The 21,087-nt window shown below is 38.1% G+C and overlaps 1 protein-coding gene across 4 annotated transcripts in view; it reads left to right on the forward strand.

The window, feature by feature from the left end:
- LOC137139295 (uncharacterized) overlaps positions 1-21,087 on the forward strand; it is a 31,308-nt gene that overhangs the window by 1,249 nt on the left and 8,972 nt on the right. For 3 of the 4 annotated variants that reach the window (XM_067526337.1, XM_067526336.1, XM_067526339.1), the window contains exons 2-16: positions 103-181; positions 279-347; positions 489-1,647; positions 1,777-2,026; positions 2,236-2,493; positions 2,648-2,828; positions 17,387-17,924; positions 18,139-18,298; positions 18,415-18,528; positions 18,637-18,759; positions 18,869-19,025; positions 19,139-19,742; positions 19,865-20,018; positions 20,109-20,198; positions 20,299-20,494. In XM_067526337.1, coding sequence (XP_067382438.1) covers positions 302-347; positions 489-1,647; positions 1,777-2,026; positions 2,236-2,493; positions 2,648-2,828; positions 17,387-17,924; positions 18,139-18,298; positions 18,415-18,528; positions 18,637-18,759; positions 18,869-19,025; positions 19,139-19,742; positions 19,865-20,018; positions 20,109-20,198; positions 20,299-20,494 — 4,030 coding nt within the window. In that variant the 5' untranslated portion in view covers positions 103-181; positions 279-301. The remainder of the gene's footprint in view (positions 1-102; positions 182-278; positions 348-488; positions 1,648-1,776; positions 2,027-2,235; positions 2,494-2,647; positions 2,829-17,386; positions 17,925-18,138; positions 18,299-18,414; positions 18,529-18,636; positions 18,760-18,868; positions 19,026-19,138; positions 19,743-19,864; positions 20,019-20,108; positions 20,199-20,298; positions 20,495-21,087) is intronic. The other variant, XM_067526340.1, reaches the window with a different exon arrangement.

Consider the following 21,087-nt stretch of genomic DNA (forward strand, 5'->3'; position numbering starts at 1 on the left):
TACCATCTCTCTACTCTAGCCAATGTAATTGAGTTAAACTGTAGAGATATAAGTTTGTGGGTGTGTATTTTACCCTAATTTTTCCCTCCCTAATTTTCCCAGGTACCCAGAGTGACAAGTGGAATGGCATTTTACACCTGAAAATCAGATTTTAACAGTCGTCAGTTTATTGATTATAAAGGTACCTTTTCTACTGCATGTAGCCCTTCTTCATCTTAACATTTGGTTGACATGTATTTAAGCGTGTATTCTAACAAATTATATCTTTTTTTTGCTAGCCTTGTTACGCGTGGATGTGAACATGGACGCTCTGGAAAATAACTGCATCACAGATGATAACAACTCAGGTATAACTTTTAAAAATTATGTTGTTTGAGTTGCTGAAATGGACAGATGTTTGATGTGGAGTATATACATGTATATGTATGAACATGGAAGGGATTGTGGTTTTTATATTGTTAATCCCGTTTGCTTCTGTTTTTCTGTAGAGGAACAGCAGAACCAGACAGAGTTGACTGTTAGGCCAACTCTATCACAAGTAAAAAAGTCATGGGGCTTCAGGCGAACAACCATTGCTAGGAGGGAGTTCATGGAGGAAGTTGGAGACCTAACACACAGCCCTCCACTTGTACGCCGTGGAAGAAGTCGTCGAGCTAACCAGACACCTCAGACCACAACAGACACCCTGACCACCCAGAAACCTACTTATGCAACTAGGAATGTTTTAGATGACCTTGAGTGGTCTGCCCCATCTTCACCTGTATCACAGGAGAGCAAGCCAACCTTAGAAGCTTCCGCAGGAGGGAGCCTCGACCCCAGTTTATGGCAAGATATTGGGTCTGCCTTCCACACTGCCTTTTCACTGCTTGGTGGGAATGAGGGCTTGTCAATGGACATCCCAGATGCACTTTCAGGCCCTGACATTTTGGAAGGTACTGATGCCATTGACACCCTTCCTTCACAGACAATAGTCGAAACGGAGGTGTCTGACAATATGGAATCTGCCGAGGAAATGGATATTTCACTGCCAGTTGCTTGTGACAGTGTGGCTGAAAATGATGATGTACTTTTGATCTCTAGTCAAGAAGAGGACAGTGATGAAATGACTTTGATACAGATTAAGGAGCAGCTGGCATCTAAAGGCAGACAGGGAGACACAAAAGCTAAGGGGGGAAAAGGTGGAAGAAGAAAGGCGAGAGGGCGAGGGAGAGGAAGAGGAAGAGGACGGGGAAAAGGTAGAGGAAGGGGGAGAGGGAGGGGTAGGGCAGCAGAGTTTCAGTCTATCATTCCAGACAGTGAGGAGAGTAATGATGAGGTGATGCTTGTTAATCCAGGTGAACAACTACAGCAGTTGCAAGAAGAAGAAAAAAGTGATTCATGCCCAGCAATACAGATATCACCTGCTCCCTCTGACATCACCATGAGTCCTTCTCAGCATTCAAGCTCAGACTGCATAATCATTGATTCTGAATTAGACCAGATTACTGATATAACCTCTGGCCAGTATGATGATGCACCAGAAAAGGAGGAGGTCAAGGAGAAGAAGAAAGGCAAAAAAAATGTAGGAGAGTGTCCAAGCATAGCAGATACAGAGTGTTATGATCCCAATGCTCAGTACTGCATATGTCGACAAAAACACGATAAAAGGTAAAGGCTCATTTCTAGTAAAAATCTCTTGGATTCAGCTGCTATTTTGTAGATTTGCATACTTGAACCATCTGTCAGTTTCACTTTCTGACTTCACATTCACTGCTGTTTGTTTACTGCTTTCTGTAGGTTCATGATCTGCTGTGACAGTTGCCACGAGTGGTTCCATGGTGACTGCGTTGGCATTACTGAGACGCAGTGCCGAAAGATCAAGAAGAAAGGGCAACAGTACATCTGCCCCCCCTGCACTGCCAAGGAGCAATTTCAAACTTCCAAGCCTCACCTTCAGCCAGAGCCTGAGCGGATGCAGAGCTATTCCGAATGCATTACGCTAAGTCCATCTGGTGAACAAGGGGAAAGGGAGCAGCAAGCCTTCAAGGTGAGATTTAAGTTTTGATCACCATTGATCTCTAGATAGCTCTGATCTTTTTCACAACAGGATGAAAATGTCTTCTAACTTGTTTGCCTTAGCATAAAGTTTTGTTTTCCCCTTATTGTAGAAAATGTAACACATTTCTACTCATAAGTCACTTGCTGATTTGCATGAAGGATGTGTGTTCTAAGTCTTAAATGAGATTCTGGTTTCAGGAAACTTTGGAGAAGGAGGAGGAGGAGGTTCCTGTGATAAGGCCAGACCCTGAACCTGAGATGGAGACAAACGACTCTCTCCACCTGTGCATTGGACCCGGGTGCTCCAAGGAAGCCCTGCCAGACTCTGGCTACTGTGGCACAGACTGCATCCTTCAGCATGCTGCTGTCACTATGAAGACACTCTCAGGCCCTAAGGTGCCTAAGCCCAGAGGACGGGCACAAAGAAAAACTGTCACGTTCAGACCCCCCACAAGGGTAAGAAATTGAAACATAGAAACTGAGACATTTGGCATTTGAGATGCATAGTTAATTTCTTTTCTTCTAGAGTCCAATTTAATGCAAAAACACTGGTAAGAATTAAAGCTTACACTATCTTAGTATTTGACTTGTGCAAATATTATTTGGATAGGGTCAGAGGTCGGGTAGGACGTCTAAGAGGTTAGCTGGAAATGCTGAGGAAGAAGGTGAAGAGGAGGAGATGAAGGAGGATGGTGGAGGGCATACGGAGACTGCGTCTTCCTTAGCCTGCAACCCCAGTCTCATAGAAGTTCAGATCCCTTCCATTCCATCATCTCAGTTTTACACAGCGTGTACGTACTATTCACTACTCATACACATTCAGATCATGCAGGAGTTCAAACACAGCACACTTCTGTTTGCATCACTACATTTTCTTTCTTTGAATCCTTGCCACTGAATTATACACACACACACACACACACACACACACACACACACACACACACACACACGCAAACAACAAAAAATATTATGGGATGACATAAAAGTAGCAGGGGTCAGCAGTGGGTAAGTATGTCTACTTTTATCATTCATTTATAAATACAAATGTCCAAAATATTTTGCCGAAACGGTCTTGACTGATCAGGATTCCAGTATTCAACTAAATGCACTCATTTACCGTAAACCAGTCTCACACCTGGAAACATAAAACCATGGTATATGTTTGGGAAAGGCAGAGAATCGAAACTCTCCTTCAATGTTCAGTTTGTCTAAGGTCTCAAACTCAGAGGTTCTCATGGAAAATCTTACATGACTGAAATTCACTGAATGAATGACTGATGAACACAAGTGGCACAAAGCTTTAGTTGGTCAAAAGGAAGTCTCAACATAATGATGGTTTTGGCAAGAGTCTTTTTTTCTTTTCCGGAAACACACCTCATACTATAAAAAGGTTGGCCTTCAAAAGTGTAAAGAAAACCTCAAAGGGACTTTGCCAGTATTTATGATCTCCCACCATAACTAACATTGCGCTCAATTATTGCTTAGCAAACAGAAAAATTTCATTACGTGCATTTGCTGTTTATTTTAACATTTTCCCTACATCACATTGCACTAATTTTAACAGCAAAATGTAAAATTGTGCACTCCATGCAGATTAAATTCCGTTTTTCTGGGGTCAAGAACAAACTTAACATAGCTATAACTGCTATACCATTTGTATTCTTTTTGGCTAAAGGGCATAACTAGAAAGACTCTACACACTAGGATGTACATACTTCATTATAATTATAACAAACTCCAGTCTAATCCCAATTTATAGTTTATACCCTCACCCCTCAAGTATTCCCTTATTTTTGAGTTTCCTCTAAAGTCATAAGGGAGAGTGGTGCATGATTATACGGGTCGTATATACCATCACAGAGAAATAGGATTGTGTGTTGGTTGCTGAGGTGTCCTCAGTAAAACCATACACAGTAGAAACACTGGGACACCTCTATAACACTATTCACATTTCCAATACGCACGTTCACGTCAGTGCTTGGTACCTGCCTGCACAGCTTTTTGTGGGATGACACAGCACTGATATGGAAATCTGAATGTAAAAATGCTGATGGTCTTGCACTAACAGTCATTTCATTAGTTAACATTAACTGGATTATTGCATTGGGTGAGTGGTTACCAGCACTTATATTTTGCAAATAACACATGAACAACACATGAAACAACTGTAAACTAAGGTAATCGTGTGCTTAATGCAATTTTTAAAGGCTATCTAGCAGAAATATAAAGAAATACTGACATTTAATTATAACTTTTTAGAGTCTGCCTTTGAAAACATTTGAAGTCCTGCATAGCCCTAAATCTTTGCCCTGCCTCTCTTTACCCCGCTCTGCTAAAGTGAATCAGAACACTTTCCCTGGGAGGGACAAGAAGGAGAACTGTGATTGGGGCTTTATATAAGATCAGTGAAAGAGGTCTGTGTGCAAAAGCTTTTATTTTTGGAAATTCAGCACAAATATTCTAGTAAAACTGTTCTTGTCTCAGTGTATAGGACATATGTTGCTGGTAGGTTCTTACATTATTTGATTTATGCAATAATTTTACTTTTTATTGGTTTTAATATTGTGGTGAACGGGGGTGATTCTTGGCACTGTGACTGGTCTGCAGTGATAACTGTCGATTGTAGCCAGGTTTTAACGTATCTTTTTCCCGTTCTGACCCGTCCACCAAAACATTTAATCATTGTGTGATATTACTTTTAGGGCTGACCAATCTGCACAGTTTTTTTTAACACCTAAATTATAGTATAGTCCCAAAACCTTGTGGACTTCCTGAAGTTTTTTTTCCCCATGGTGGACCCTGATTTTGAACATCAGTTCATAAAGATGAAAAGTTTTTTTAGTTAATTTTTGTTTTGACAGTTAAAAAATTAGATGTCTGCTGATATATGTAGTTTGTAATAGCATAAAATGTTTAGTACATGAATCAAACTAATTGCTGCACTTAATCCACGAAATGCACTTTCTAACATAAGAATTCAACAGTTTCCAACATTTCTTGCGGTTGTTTCATGTTTAAACAACCTTCCCGGTATTTCATTGAAAACATTTTTACATCAAGTCTCTTAATGCTGTAACTTACAGTGCCTCATCTATCACTACTCAACACAAAAACACACTCTTGGACCTTGTAACATAAACACACGAATGTTAGGCTGGATAGTGTCGTAAAGGAATGGGCACTGGGTTTCTGGCATGGAGGAGGAGAAGGTGAAGGAGTTGAATGATTGCTGCTGCAGAGATGCAGTGGGAGGATTCATCTGTACAGATGATAAAAAGACGTTCCACCTGGCATCCACTCAACAGTGAATAGATTTGTTGTCACATTTCCATGATGATGGTATTGAAGTGTCAGTGGCCTCAGTAAAATGCACCTGCTGCTCTTGAGGAAAAAGTCCTCATTGTGCTGCAAATGAAGAAAGCTCTCAATTCAGTTCACCATACTGTGCATATACACAAACTCTAGAGGAGGAGGAATTTGTGGGAAGTGGGTAGAAGATAGGATTCTTCTTTCTGGATATAGTGTTTATGCAATTCAACGTGTGCCATATTTGTGTTAATAAGTTTTTTTTTTTTTTAAATATACAAACTGTATGAATACACCCATAATCCTGATATTTCGAACCCTGTGCCCTTCACTTTTGTTCATACACTCTTATATATATATATATCCACATATTTATATATAGATACAATTATCATTATTATAAAATATCTTTATTTAATTTAAAAGTAACACATTCTGGCACAGAGCCAGCTTTCATATGCTGAGTTGTAATCAGTAATAGTGTGGATTTTTGAAAGTAAACAACAAAATAATTTTGCCATCCTTTAGCTATTGCAGTCCACAACAAAAAATACAGTCATCGGAACATTTATCTTCTAGTTTAATATTGTAATTGATCCCTGCAATATTGTTTTGTATGCTTTGTTAATCAAATGATCAGGTTAATGCAACCAGCATAGTTATGCATAACTAAAAGAATTAACTTAAACAAAGTGGTAGGCATATTTCATTTACCTAACTACAATCCAGAAATTAAAAACATAAAAATAGAACAATTTTAAAAACATTATATTGTTTCAGATGAAACTTCAAACGCAACTGATGGGTTATAAATTAAGAAGGGACCCTTGTCATTCCTCAAAAAAAGAACAGTATTTAAGGTTCCCTGTGGAGTTTTTGACTTATAGTGTAGTGGAGCTTTGTTTCCTCCTTGTTGTTTCTTACACACACACACACACACACACACACACACGAACACATGCATGCAATGCAGTGGACAGTCTCGCCAGTGATTTCACACAGTGCCACTGATCTTCAGGTTACCAGCATGTGCTGCAGTGCACCAGCAAAGTCAGAAGAACTGTCTGCTAGTAAGCATGGATACAAGCAACGCAAACAAGAAGAAATGCACTCAACATCGTTTAGAACACCCAAAGTTCTTGAGTACAACATAGACCCTTTTTAATTTCTTTGTTTAAAACACGAAAACTCCACAGGACACCTTTTTTAAGTATGTGATGCTTTGGCGTCAAAGCATCTCTGTCTGTATATTTTCAAGCACATTGACAGCAGCAAACAAAATGTTTTGTCATCATTTCCATAGTTTCCTTTGAACACTGAACCAGGCTCAGTTTCTGATCCCTTTTCTTAACTATTACAACTGGTCAACTAGTGTGAAAATGTTAAATTTGAACAATAAAATAACTTCACTGACAGTCACTCTGCAATGGAAGTGATACGTAAGCAAACCAAATGTCAGTAGGGCAATATCATATAACCCACAGGTGTCCGCATCACTTAAACATACACGTTTACATAATAAATGCACTGCTTTTGCTGTGAATTAACTATGCCAAACAGGAGATGGTAGCAGAGCATGCTGCCATGCTGCGGGGATTCGTGGTTGGTTGACCACTATTAGGCTTTAGATTTCTTGGCAAGCTCACACAGTTCATGTTTGATCAAATTGCCTTTGAAATCTTTGTGCTGTCACCCCATCAAAATTGGAATCAACATTCCTCTGTTGTTTTCAAGGCGTTTCACATTCACAAAACACAGCAGCATGCATTTTCAATGTCCTGGTTAGCTCAGCTAATTGATATGTTTTCTTTAGTGTTTTTTTTTTTCTTGGAACTTCTGAAAGAGGAGGAAAAAAAACAACCAAAAAAAAATTACGAATATATGAAATTCTATCAGTGATGTAAATATTGTCGCCACTTCTGTATGAAGTTTCAGAAAACAAGTCCTAGGGCCATAAAAATGTGAATTGTTAGATACGATTTTCGATGAACTAACCCTTCAGTTATTGCATACATTGCTCACGTTAAAAAAGGAAGGGGGTTAAGATGGGCAAGGTGTGTCGTCAGACTTTAACAGACTATGGTTATGCGAATAAAAATATGAAAATTCTAGGAACTTGAGTAAGTCTTGATATATACTGATTGCAAAAAGAAATCTAACACTTCAATAAAATACAATAACAAAACCAATAAAAAGGAAACAAATTAGTATGTTGTCTCGAAAACTAACACAACAGTAGTCGATCAGGAGCTGCTTCTGCTTGTCGCTTCATTGAGCCAAAGAGCCTATGAATGTGCAGCTGTGAAGTGCTGACACATTTCTGTAGAGATTTCTGACTAAGCTGCTGACTCTTGGGAGGCAGAGGTCATATCCCCAGCAGGTGTGTTGCAGGATTTTTCACATGTTTTCTGTGCGCTTAGGCTCAGTAGGTGATGCAGTGTGAGGCAGCAAACACTAATGCAGACAGCAGGTCTGTGGGGCAGATGTGGTCTGGTGAATAGAGGTGTTCTTGGTCGTCACCACACAATTTGCTGCAGAGTTCCATCTCTGCAACACATCATGAAACTCAGGAAATGACACATGGCATTTGTCTCAGAGGGGCTTGAACTTTAAATAGAGGTCACCATGAAGATGACATAAGTGGACATTTCTTCCGCTGGACCCCAAAGGACTCACCATGATCCTCAGTGTGAATGTCAAGTTACGTGGGTTGGTGCTTCTATGCTGGTTACAACACTCAAGACATATTTCTGTCAACCCAAAAGCAATACTTAACTAAAAACAGTCTTTTCCATCAGTATATACGATATAAAACATTCTTTCCACAAATCTTCAGATAACACATTGCCTTAACTTTTAGATGTTCAAAGTGACTTCTGTGCCTTGTTACATATCATTACATACATTATCGTTTAGGTATGTACAGCAAGATTCCATGCAATATTTTTTTTTTCCAGATCTAAAGATCTTTTAAATACACTATTCCATTTATTTGAATAGTTCACATGTTTGTTCAGCTTATTCAAAAGCATCAGTTTAGACTTGGAGCACATATAAATTGTCAGTGGGGGACTTAGTAACAGATAACTTTTTCAGTGCTTAAATGCCAGTCTATCAGTCTTGAGCCATTGCAAATCTTGTTCTGTGGGACAAAAGACAAACATACAGTGATAACCTTTGAAAGAGCTTGTTTTGATCGTGACTGCAATGAAAGGACAAAATGGGGCAAAAGTTGCTGTCTAATCTTTCCACAGGAACTAATCAACTCAGTTGAGTTTAATGGTTTAGTAATGGCAAGGTGATTGTATCAAGCAAACTAGTGTCAGGAAGTAGCTCCCCACCCCTCTGAAGACTTGTGCCTTATCAAACACAATGCTGGGTTTTTGGTGTTCATACAACTTGCAAATGACCAGTCAACTTACGTGACATTTTATAATGCTGTGTACAGCATGAAGTAGTGAACTGTAGGCCTGTCTGGATAGTATATTTACTTTGGTTCAGATCAATAGTTTTTTGTTAGAATGTTTGAGGAGACTGGGCGTCTAATGTTTAAGCAAAACAAAATAGACATTTTCTATTGGAGGTGCTGCCTAATATAATGTGAAAGTTTTAGATAAACTTTGTTCTTTTATTTTCTGCCATTTCTCTGTTAAATCCTCCCAAAGCTGGCATTTTCTGAACATGTTTAATCTTTAGTACTTTAGTACCATAGCATTTTATTGCAAAACAAGAGCACCATCTTCTGGCCTGGCAAATAATGTGCAGCCAAAGAGAGAACACAGCCGGTAGTCCCAGAATTTCACAGCTTGTGCATTCTTAATGTTTGTAACTCCTTAAATTTCTCCAAATGAAATGTAGTTTTAAACCAAGGTTCTGTGTTGTATTTTAGTATACAGTCACCAGGGTTGTGAAATAAAAAATAAATGGCCCCATTCACCAGTAATTGTAGCATAAATACATACATGTGTTTTTTTTTCTCAAAATGTCATGTGATGTTTGAACAAACACCACCCAAACATGCACCAACTAGCTGGCTTGATGAATGCCCTTCTAGTGCAGCTGATTGACACCCACAAACTCCCCTACTTGTATTCAGTTTGCCATTATAGTCAAATCCCCCTGAGTTAAAATCCCCATGACATGTTTTATATTGTGACTCCTACTGTTATGAAAAACCTTTAGGGCTTCAGCCATTGAGACCGCAAATAACAGTCTAAGCACATTGTTTTTCACTGACGTCTTCACTGCACTAAGCCCTGAAGAGATTAAAAGTTTCATGATAAAACTGTTGTCAATAAGAGAAGAAAGATGCCAAACTCAACAGAAGTCAGCAGTGAAGAATATGTTCTTTAAAAGAGGAGGAATTCCAGCTTTCTTGCTCACACAAAAACTCTAAGCTGTTGAAAAAAAAGTAATACATTTTGGAAAATACATTTTGGATCTGTTTCATTTCTTCCAAAGATCAGCTCCACTCTCATCACTGCCTAGCAAATGCTAGGACTAAAGGCAGCAGCTGTGCTAGCTTAGATCTTCTGAAAGACACTGTTTTCAACTTGGAAATACTCCAGCACAAATACAGCATAAAACCACAACTATTTATTTTATTTCAGTTTTGTAAGGATTAAATTACCAGTTTATAATGTCATCATTAGTGAGCTCTAGCTTTTTTATTTATTTTTTTACCTTAGTACACATCCAGGAGGTGGAGCCACCTGCTTTGAGTCTTTATTCTAAGTTAGTATAAAATAACATTCTCCGGGTTTGGAGAAATTCACAGTGATAAAACTCAATGACAATTTGACGTTCTGTCCAGGAGACATCTGTGGTGTGTCCACAGATTTTCTTTCTTAGCTTTTTAGTCAATGGAAACTAATTAAAAAGAACTTGGATTGAACAGATTGGCCCCCTGTGGCTCACTCATTTGCAGTAAGATTAAATAACTCCAAACACTAATACCAATACTGACTATACAAGCCTATAATGCAAAGTCACTAAAATAATTAAGTCTATTCAAGCACACTTGGTAAGCCATAAAACACTCATTTAAACAAGGTCATGCTGTCATACCAGTAGCCTCCCTGTGGTTAACTACCATGATGAAGCCTTCTCCTGTCAGCCTTTAAAATAACATGTCCACAGTTCAAGTCCCATGCATGAAACAGCAGCTTTTAAACTTCCACAGTTCTTTTTCACCACATCAGCTGGACCACTGACTCTAGATGAACGAGCTGCATCCACAAGAATCTAGCCAACACGTCTAGCAATTTCCTTCCAGCATTGCCTAGCAACCATCTATTCCTCTCCAGTTCCTCTTTGTTTATTCATGTTTACATTTTTTTTATTGAGTTCTTTCAGTTATTGGTGAAGAAAAACTCGAAAGGGGTGGTTTCTCTTTTCTGAACAGCCAGCCAGATGTTTCAGTTATGTTTGTGCAGATCTGTGTGCGTCCTTGAGGAGGTCTGGTTTTAAGAGGCACAGCTGAAATTTTGGAGAACATAACCCGCCCCTGCAGCCCTTAAATCTGGCACCACACTCTTTCCAGAGATACTGGACAAGAGCTTTCCTGTCTTGACATGGAGTGACAAATTTAGTATGTCATGAATATGAAACTAACATTGATCCAATGTTTAGCAGATGGTGGATGTATGTGTGTTTCAGAGTCGACTTTTATGAGAGCCATACATAACTTTTCTGTCTGTTGATTAGACACAGAAGATCATGTATATGAACAGCTTTTGTTTATAGTTTACTCTGAATATACTTGGTTACCTAAACACATTTTATTAGCAGATTTCATTAGCTGTACCTAACAAACTTAATTTTAGGAGTAAGATATTTTAAAATTGTAATCCTCAACTTCAACACCAATTCTGATTCAATGGGAACCCCAAGCCAACATTACACTTGTTGACTGCAGGGAAATATTGAGTGTACAATTTGAAGCAACTGTGCAAATACAGAGCTAAACTGAGAGACGTGGAGCTTGTGGACCTTGACACAATTTTGTGAAATTTTTTTCAAAAGTTGCAAAGTATTTTGAGCATAAACCTAACTTAAAGGTTACTTGGCTGTGAAAAAGTGAATTTAATTATCTCTTTACCACCAAGCTTATGACAAGGCTGCTCCATAATATTCAATAATTATGAAGATTGTACATAATCTTTATTCAAAGCAAAGGTCCACAGATGGGGAGTTTGATTTAGGCAAATTAAAAATGATGTAGTGAAATGTGTATGTAGAATGTATGAAAATGTAAAAAAAATGTAGAAAAAACTGCTGTGGATCAGAAAGATCCAAGTAAAGTGTTTGACAAACAGATGCAAAAAATCCCACTTTTGTCATTTGAACCAATCAGAGACATGAACAGTGATTCAGTTTAAGACCAGGCTAAGTACCTGCAGCCACCAGGGTGGCTCGTTGAAATGACAGCTGTAATTGCAGCTTATTTTATCGCCAGCTAGAAAAGGAGAAAATATCTTGCTAAAACAAATAATTGGAAATTATTTGTCAACTATGTTTGTTGTGTTGTTTGTTGTTGATTACACAAACAAAAAGTATTCGGTCTCAAGGTATTTCGTTTTCATCTGATATGTACAACTTGTAAACTAAAACAACAACACTAAATTGTGTCATAGTAAGAATTTAATGAGGAAAGATTATTATGGAAATGCTTGTGTAGGTTAAAAAGGATAAGAAGAGCTTACAATTGCTTTCCTGCTGCTGTGAAGCCTACTCATTTACAATAAGCCCATATTACATTTTTTACTGAATGCTTAAACACTAAGTGATTCCTAAAGTACTATGTCTGAAACCATCAACACTTGTAGCCAATGCATGTATGTAAGTGTGCCAAACTAAGTGCAGTCCCTCCTTTAAACCTATTTTGTAGTTTTATTACCCACATTCAGCAAATCTGTAAACACTGGTCTCCACATCTCTGCACTATAGTGCTAAATGCCTGTCCACAGGTGCATAAAAATAGAAAATGATTTCACTGACAAATAGAGCTTAAGCACATTGAATAGGCCCCAAGTAAACATTTGAAGAGGACAGCACTGTAGGTCAATGATGAACAGAGAGTTAGATGAATGAGAACTGGAGAATGAGGATATTCCAGTGATCTATTAATTTTTATATCCTCACAGTGGAAAAGCTAAAACCACAAGTGTTTGGCTTATACTATATTTGTGTTTAGTGTGTAAAAATAGCCTAAAAGATACTGCTTAAGCAATCAGGAAACTCTGGTTGGTGGTGTGAAAAAAATTCTGGGGAGACGAGAGTTTTGGGGGTCAAAGTGAAATACTGCTCGGTTTATCAAAACCGTGTGTTAATCACTAAAGCAATAGGTAACGATAAGGTAAAGATCTGTGAATCTGATTTCAGTGTGGGTTTATTATCAATAATAATAGAAGTAAGGACTCCATCATATCAGCACATTAAACATTTAAATTTCCCAAGCACACATGTAACACTGAACTATGTAAATATTTTAAGAAAGAGGTAGATGAAAATAGAATAAATTTACCACCAGATCACCAGATATTTAAAAATGTTAAATGTTTGCTGAAGGAATTTAATATCTTGTAATACATTTAGTGCCCCAGTAAAACTAATAAAGCTAAAAAAACAAACCAAACCTAAAAGCAAACAAGCTCACTTTAAACCTGTTCCGTAACAGTACTTGGACATAGATGATCATACTTGTGATTTCCACCTTTTTGATGATTGTTTTTTCTAATAATTTCTTTAAAAGGGTGAGAAGCAACTCAGCTTCAGCTGTTGTCCCGGTGAGGTGAGCAGGATCTTACGCAGATCTTGTACTGATTAAAGCTGTTCTTCTGCAGCAGGCTGGTACTGACAAGGTGGTGTCACCTGGTGTGTGGAGCAACCAAAAGATAAAATTTAAAAAGTTACATAGTGATAACAACACGACCATTTCACTTACATCACAGAGAAGTAGTATTGGTAAATATTAGTCAATAAATTATTATTACAGCAAACTTTCCACTCTTTGAAGTCATATAGGTAGAAACTGAATTCAAAGATTAACTACTGCTGTCTACTCAACACAGTGTGTTAATGTTGCAGTGTGCAGTTTGATGATATTTCTTGGTTTACAACATTTTGAAAAAAAATTGCACAAAAATGGATTCCTCATCTTTGCATCACAAACTGAATGATGACAAAATACAGGAACAGATCAAGCCACCAATGCACCAATCTACATTTTGTAAAGAAAAGCATATCAGATTATTATCAGATTATTATTTGTAAATAAAAGATCTTAAATGACAGTTTTTTTTTTTTTATTTCACCTGCTTCTAATGAGCAACTCATAGGCTTATCTTTCGCAAAATGGGTTTCAATAAGAGTTAATTGTCAGCAAACAAGTTAACATAGCATAGCCTCAAAGCACTGTCTAGATGTCTGTGGCTACTTTTTTTTATCTGCATCATTCAGAAATGTGTGTTAACTGTCGTAGCCCTGAAACGTTCAAAGAACAAACGGGGAACTCACCAATAGTTTGATACCTTGTAAAAAGAACAGACTTGACTTTTCTTTGTTTTTTCTGGCTCCACTTCTCCTCTCCTTCCTCTCGTGTAACACAAATAGGCTGCTGAGTTGCAGCAACAGTTGGACTGACATAGTTATAGTGGGTGGGACAGAGACAGAGATGAAGCAGAGAACTGTCCAATCACAGGAGGTCAGAAACATTAAAACCATGTCCATTGGCTGTGGCATACTACTGTCTGTGTCCTTTGGGGAAATCTAAAGCTGCAAATCAGAGCACAGATCATTTGATTGCCAAAAGTTCACAGTGCCACATGCATATCAATTTTATGGGCACACAGGAAGTACATGTATCGTTCAGAAAATACCTAGAGGGCAACAACCCAACAACCACATTGACAAAATAAGATACAGAATCCCTTGGAGTCCAGTTGCTGGTAGCAAGTGGTTGTTGGAAACTTGTAATTGAGTCCTCTGAAAAAACATCCTGGAAATAGTGGTGGTGATAAAACATAACAAATCACTAATCATATGTCAAGAACAGCATCACAAGAGTTGATCTGCTTTAAGAAAGGTCATATGGCTAAATATTTCCACCATTAAATCCATTAAAGGCACTTTAAATAAAGTCATTGCATTTTAATAAATATTTTTTGTTTTACTGGTTGGATTGCTCAACACATTGTGTACAGAACTTTTGTAGGTATATTTTGAACAAAGACAAGAAGTGGGCTAGGATTGTTCTTGTTATCCCAATCTTCATACTGATGACTGGATCAAGGGTTCTCAACTTCCTTTTAGACCCTCATCCATGGGTCAGAAAGATGCCATCATGTTGAAATTACACCTACCCACCAAGACTAATGGTCTCTCTCACACACACACACACACACACACACACTCACACACACACATTCACACAAGTGAAAGAAAAATCTTAATTCTGTTTATGAATGCAGGAAATTACCTTCTGTATTTTCTCTAAATATTGTTTCTGTAATTAATCTCCGCATCTAAGCTGGTTTTAATGGGTGCATCAGATCTCACAACATTCTGCATCTTCCAAGTCCTTAAAAATTTAATTATAACAAGGTATTAGCTCACACCTCTCTGCACATGTACCACAGATTTCATCTCCATGGCTCAGCTTCTCCAACTGGTGCTTGTTTGCATGTTGTTTTGTTTCTATACCCCAGTGTCACAAAGCACAATGTAGGCAGGAACCTATCCCAAAATAGCTCATCTAACAGTGTTCATATTTACTCTGCTGTCTTTACAGGCTGTCATAAACTGATCAAATCTTCTCATCATAGAGATGTGACAATTGTGGTTAACAATCCATAGCACACAAAGTATAATAAAAACAATATGGGCAGTACATAATTTATACCTTGTTTGTAGACACAATTTAAATTCTAAACTTAGAGAGCTTTATGAATGCCTAAGCGATTTCTAGCTGAAAATGATTAACTCACGCATCTTTTTATTGTCCAACTTTATAATACAAACTTTTATTAACAGAGACAAGTAAGTGTATTTTGAAGGTTTGGGCTGGATCTATGTAGGGTCCGTGCGGCAGAAACATTATTTTCATGGACATGACAATAGAAGTTGTGTTGAGCTGGTATATGTTTTGGCATCTAATTCACCATAGGAAAGCTTAGGTGATTTTAACTTTACAGCTTTGTATGTCCTTCAGTGAAAGAGACGGTAGATGTCATTTGATATTTAGTTTGTATGATCGTCCTCATAATAATGCAAATGATAATTTGTCATAATTTGAAAACACAAATCATCAGTTTGTGACAGTGGAAAATATTCCAGTCTGATAAATGGGCATTCATTCTTTGATTTTTAAAACTAACCGTATTGGCACTGCCTCAGTAGTCGAACACCTACACTCATATTTTCCAAAATGGCACTGGTGAAAAAGCTTTATTTATACTTGTCCATCAAATCTAGCTTGTAGGTCTCATGCAGATTCTGTGTAGGAAATATCACTACATACTGTGCCATGGCGACGCAGACGCGTTAGCTTTCCTTCCTGCCTTGCAGTAATTTCAATAAAAGTAACAAAACCTTTCAGTCTCGGTCAGTATTTTTTGCTACTTGCAGCCTCTGCGTAGATTTACCGCAGGACCATAAATAACGCTTTACAGAATGCAGAAAGAGAACACAAGGATGTTTTAAAGAAGGTGAATGTTGCTTTATCCTCCTAGAGAATTGTGCAAGAAGTTAATGGAGAGTACTGATTTACTGCTATTCCTTAAACTAGGAAAAACTACTGTGTGCTCTTCCAAAGAACACATCACTACTGTGGACGTGTTGCTCCCAGGCATTATTTCAAGTGGTGATGTCAGTCCTTTAAATATTCAGTGATGAGTGACAAGAACAAACCTTGTCAGAATGTCAGATACATGTCCTTCCGCATTTAGTTTTCCTATTAAGATTTTTGAGCACTTAAAGATTTGTAGCTGTAACTCTGCCATCAAGATATTTACTGATGTAGCATCTGCAACAAATGATATTTTTTGAAATGTTAAGTTGAAATAAGCATATTTAATTACTAGCTCTGCCAGTAGCATGTTAGTGCAGAAATGCAGATTGTTATGTAGTTTCAGGTTCTTGTACATTTCGATTACAATTCCAAACAAGTAGGAGAAGCCAAAACCTGTGTATGAAAAACCCCACACTTCAAGTATAAATATCTGTAGAGGAAAAGTTTTTTCTTTATCAGATAATTATGAATGAATCTTTTAAATAGTAAATATGCATAGAGCAAATTAAATCTGTGCTTACGTGTGTCTTAAGGTTAGCTCACTTTATTAAGATAAGTGCATAAAATGAAACTTTATTTATTAACATGCAATTCGATTTTAAAAGATTTGAGGAGTGTACACTTTTGTGATAATTCAACATTGTGTCTTTGAATGGAAAGATATTCCAGGTAGCAAAGACCCTTAAACTACATACCACAATACACAGTGTCCCCAAAGTACAACAGCTATAATTATAATACAGCCTTTAAGTATTGCTTGCCCAAATGTAGTGACATTTCTTAATAGTTTACATCTTATAAAACTCCCAAAGTGACATGATGGTATTATTTCATGTTTGTAGTTGTCTGATAACATTACTACCACTTTATGTACACAATATTTCTGTGGACTTTATATGTAATTGTTTGTTAGTTCATACACTGCATATTTACATAAACTCTATTGTACAATCTGATAATTACAGCTTGTCATGCAGTTTCTGCCTCTTGCATCATCAGTTTGCAGTCATAAAATCCCTTAAATCCCAATAAAAAAAATTTCTGACCTTATCACTTATAGCTTCATTCACATACATGTTTGCAGATTTGGATGTATAGATTGATATCTGATTGATACCCTTTGCAAAGATGATAAAAGCAACCAACAAAAATAACTTCTATTCAGTTATCTTGTTTAAGTGCCCGTTTCTAAAATGAACAGATTGCTATATTTGTTCATATTCTCAAAATGCCCTGCTCTTCTTTATCCAGCAGCAAAAAAGGACATTGAAGAGGTGAAGCCTGACAGTGAGGCTGTAACTCAAACAGAGTCTCCAGAGGACATGGCTACAGATGCTGCCCCTTCTTCCCAGCATGTCTCTGAACAAGCACCACCACAAAATGACTCTCAAGAAAAAGCAAAGGAACCAGAAATTAGGGCTGTGCCTAAGCACCTATCTGCTGAATTGGATCCCTCAATAACACAGCATTCAGCAAAATCTGTTCAGTCTCTACCTGCACAGTTCCCGTCCACCTCAGTCCCAAGACATCATGAAACTGGGGCCCTTATTGTCAGTAAGACCGCATATGTCATACCAAAAAAACAAGCTGGACCTCAGCCTGCAACCAGCAGTCACATATTAACGTTGGCATCATGCCAGAATCCTTCCTCAGCCCCCACGTTGCTTGGTGAATCCCGAAATTTGCTGGTGCCTCCTGCGCCCAGTGCCCCCTCCTCAAGGCCCTCTCAGCCCAATAACCAGGTCAGACAGAGCATACAGCGCACCCTCAGCAGCATCCTGTTGAAAAGGTGAGAATTGTTTTACCGGTTCTAACTCAAAGCCTCATTCTGGGATGTTTAGCCAATGCAAAGTCTTTTATTATACATACTTAACAAAATTGTACATTGAAAATGGAAACATGGTGATGGTGGTAGCCAACTCAACAAATTACACTTACTCTATCTCAAGCTGTGAAAGTAGTGATACACTACAAATTGACTAACTGCGTCTTTGTTTGTCAAGGGTGTGTGATTGTGATGATTTGGAGATGTCTGAGAGTGAAGTTGCAAAGCTTGTCGCAAGCGTCGAAATGGAGATGTTCGACATATTTCGCAACACAGACAGCAAATATATGAACAAATACAGAACTATAATGTTCAACCTAAAAGACCCGAGAAACAAGGTTTGTTTAAAACGCTTTTTTTTAAAAAAGGGTTTTTTCATTTGATACAGGATTTTCTATACATGCAGCTCATAGTTGTTAAATAAAATTACAGTCAAGTTATGGACTCTTTCTAGGGTTTGTTGTATCGGGTTGTACGTGGGGAGATCAGTGCCTTCAGACTGGTCAGGATGAGCCAGAAGGATATGCAGGCCATACAGGCACCAGAGCAAAGTGAAAATAAAACAGAGGTAAAGAATAAAGGGCAATAAACACAAACCACACCAGATATTATCCTTGAACGTAATTGGGCTTTGTGACAGAAGTGTATATTTTCTTATTTTGATATACATATCTAGGTTAAAGATGTGGCTGCTAAAGCAACAAGTTTGGGGCAGAAGCCTGAGGCAGTAAAGGTTGAGTTGCCCAGTTTGAATCCTGCCAGACCTGACAGAAGACCAGACAAACGACCCGATAGCACAGTGTGTACCAACATGATTTGCATTAAACTGGTAGAAATGTGATGTACACTAGTTATCATTATGTCTATCTTTCTAGCTATTAACATTACTTATTATTTGTGATTCTCAGGAACACAAGAGAGGTCTTCCTGCTCCTGCTCTGAAGACCAGAGCAAACCAGCCAAGCCAGGTCAGCGCTGCACCAGATATTCTGACCTCTATGCTCAAGGACACAACATCAGAGCATAAAGCTCACCTGTTTGACCTGAAATGCAAGATATGCACAGGTGAATTTAACTATCTTCCAAAAATAGCTGTGTGATACCTAGTAGAAATTATTAAGCAGTGACCAAGCATTGTTAGTTTTAGCTATTCAAACATGTTTTTCTTTTTCCCAAAGGCCAGATACAAGTTGGGGATGAGGATGAGCCAGCAAAGAAAAAACCTAAGGTTTCTGGAAAAAGAAATAAACGTGAACCCTCTTGGAGACACTCTGCAGGAGAAGATTCTCCTCTGCGGGCACCACCAGACTCACCTGACATGGATTCTCCAATTACTTTCCCAATGGATCCTACATCCCGCCTTATCATTGACTCTCCAGCACTGACTATTGTAGACTCCCCTGCTTCTCCTACAATGGATTCCCCAGCATCTCCTATTATGGAGTCGCCTGCTTCACCTGTGATGGACCACCCTACATCCCCAACTCAAGACGTTCCTACCGCTAGTATGCCAAAGAGAGCATATACACCTGTCATGATTCCAGCTGTCTCCACTGTAACAATCACAAGACGTGACCCTCGCACTGCTGCTAGTAGATTCTCAGCTTTGTCTGGTAGCACAATGCATAACCAACCAGCCCCTTTTGACTCTCTAAAAGAGACTAGTTCTGCTTTGCCCTCTGTGCCAGTGTCTTCACTACCACCTATGAAACCTTTACCCAAATCAATATTAATGAAACCATCTTCCTCAGCAGATCCCAGACTCTATGGCACATCCTCAAGGTATTTGAAGAACTTTAGAAGCACAAAGTTAATTAAATGTATTCTACTAAGATTTATTTAAGGAAAAACTTGCATAATGTGTTGATATGATTGCTACTATGCTGTTGTGGTTTGTGTTTCAGGACAATGATCTCTGAATCCCCAGCTGATTGTGAAACTGTTCAGTTCTTGGCTAAGCAAGAAATAATGTGGAAAGGCTTCCTAAACATGGTCACTGTAGCCAAGTTTGTCACAAAGGGATATCTGGTATCCGGATCTGCTGAAATTCTTAAGGGGGTACAGTAATCCACAATGCTTACTTTGAATCAGCTTGGTAAACAGATGTGCCTGTGTTATTGACTCTTGTTTTTCTTTTATTGTGTGTAGGATTTACCTGATACAATACAAATTGGAGGACGAATCATGCCTCAAACAGTTTGGGACTATGTTGCGAAATTAAAGACTTCAGTTACAAAGGCAAGCACCATACACAATATTTCTTTCTATGCTTTGTAAAATAATTTTTATTTTAAGCTTCTATTTACAGTATATGTTTCATTTGTTCTTTGCTCATTAGGAGTTATGTGTGATCCGGTTTCATCCTGCAACAGAAGAGGAAGAAGTGGCCTATGTCTCCTTGTTTTCTTATTTTAGCAGCAGAGGTCGTTTTGGTGTTGTCGCCAATAACAGCCGCTCCATCAAGGATATATACCTTGTCCCACTCAGTGCAAATGAATCAGTTCCATCCATACTACAACCTCTCGAAGGACCAGGTGTGATAATTCTTATACTGCTTGTAATCTTGCATAATAAACGTTTGCATAATTTGGCTTGGACAAGCTCATACATCAAGTACCAACAATACTTAGACTGATGTAGGAGAACAAAACAAATCTTGAAGTGCTATCTACTGAAAAAATAAAGCCCTATCTCTCACTTTCATCACTTATAATAAAGTAACCAACTTTCTCCTATTTTCTATTCATGCTAAGATTTATATTGATGTTGTATAGGCAGATTGTGCAGGCATCATCATTAGATGTGAGTGAACCACATCTAATGATGGTAACGACCACAGAAAACCACCATTAGAACTTGATATATAATACTGCCATTCCCGTATTGCAATGATCTTGACTGACACATTGGTCGTTGCAATTGCAATACTACAATAATTACTGTCAGCAGGCACCTTTTTAGATAGATCTAGTAAAAATGTGGAGCATTGGCTTACAACACTCATTTGTTTCATCAAGGTAGTAAGGGTATTGTTCAATCTGTGACAAAATGTGTTGATTTCATAATTTCATAATTTGGTAAAATATGACTTCTGATGCTGTTGAACTGTACTGTATTATACAGAGAT

This window comes from Channa argus, chromosome 13 (assembly GCF_033026475.1).
Source record: "Channa argus isolate prfri chromosome 13, Channa argus male v1.0, whole genome shotgun sequence".
Classification (NCBI taxonomy): domain Eukaryota; kingdom Metazoa; phylum Chordata; class Actinopteri; order Anabantiformes; family Channidae; genus Channa; species Channa argus.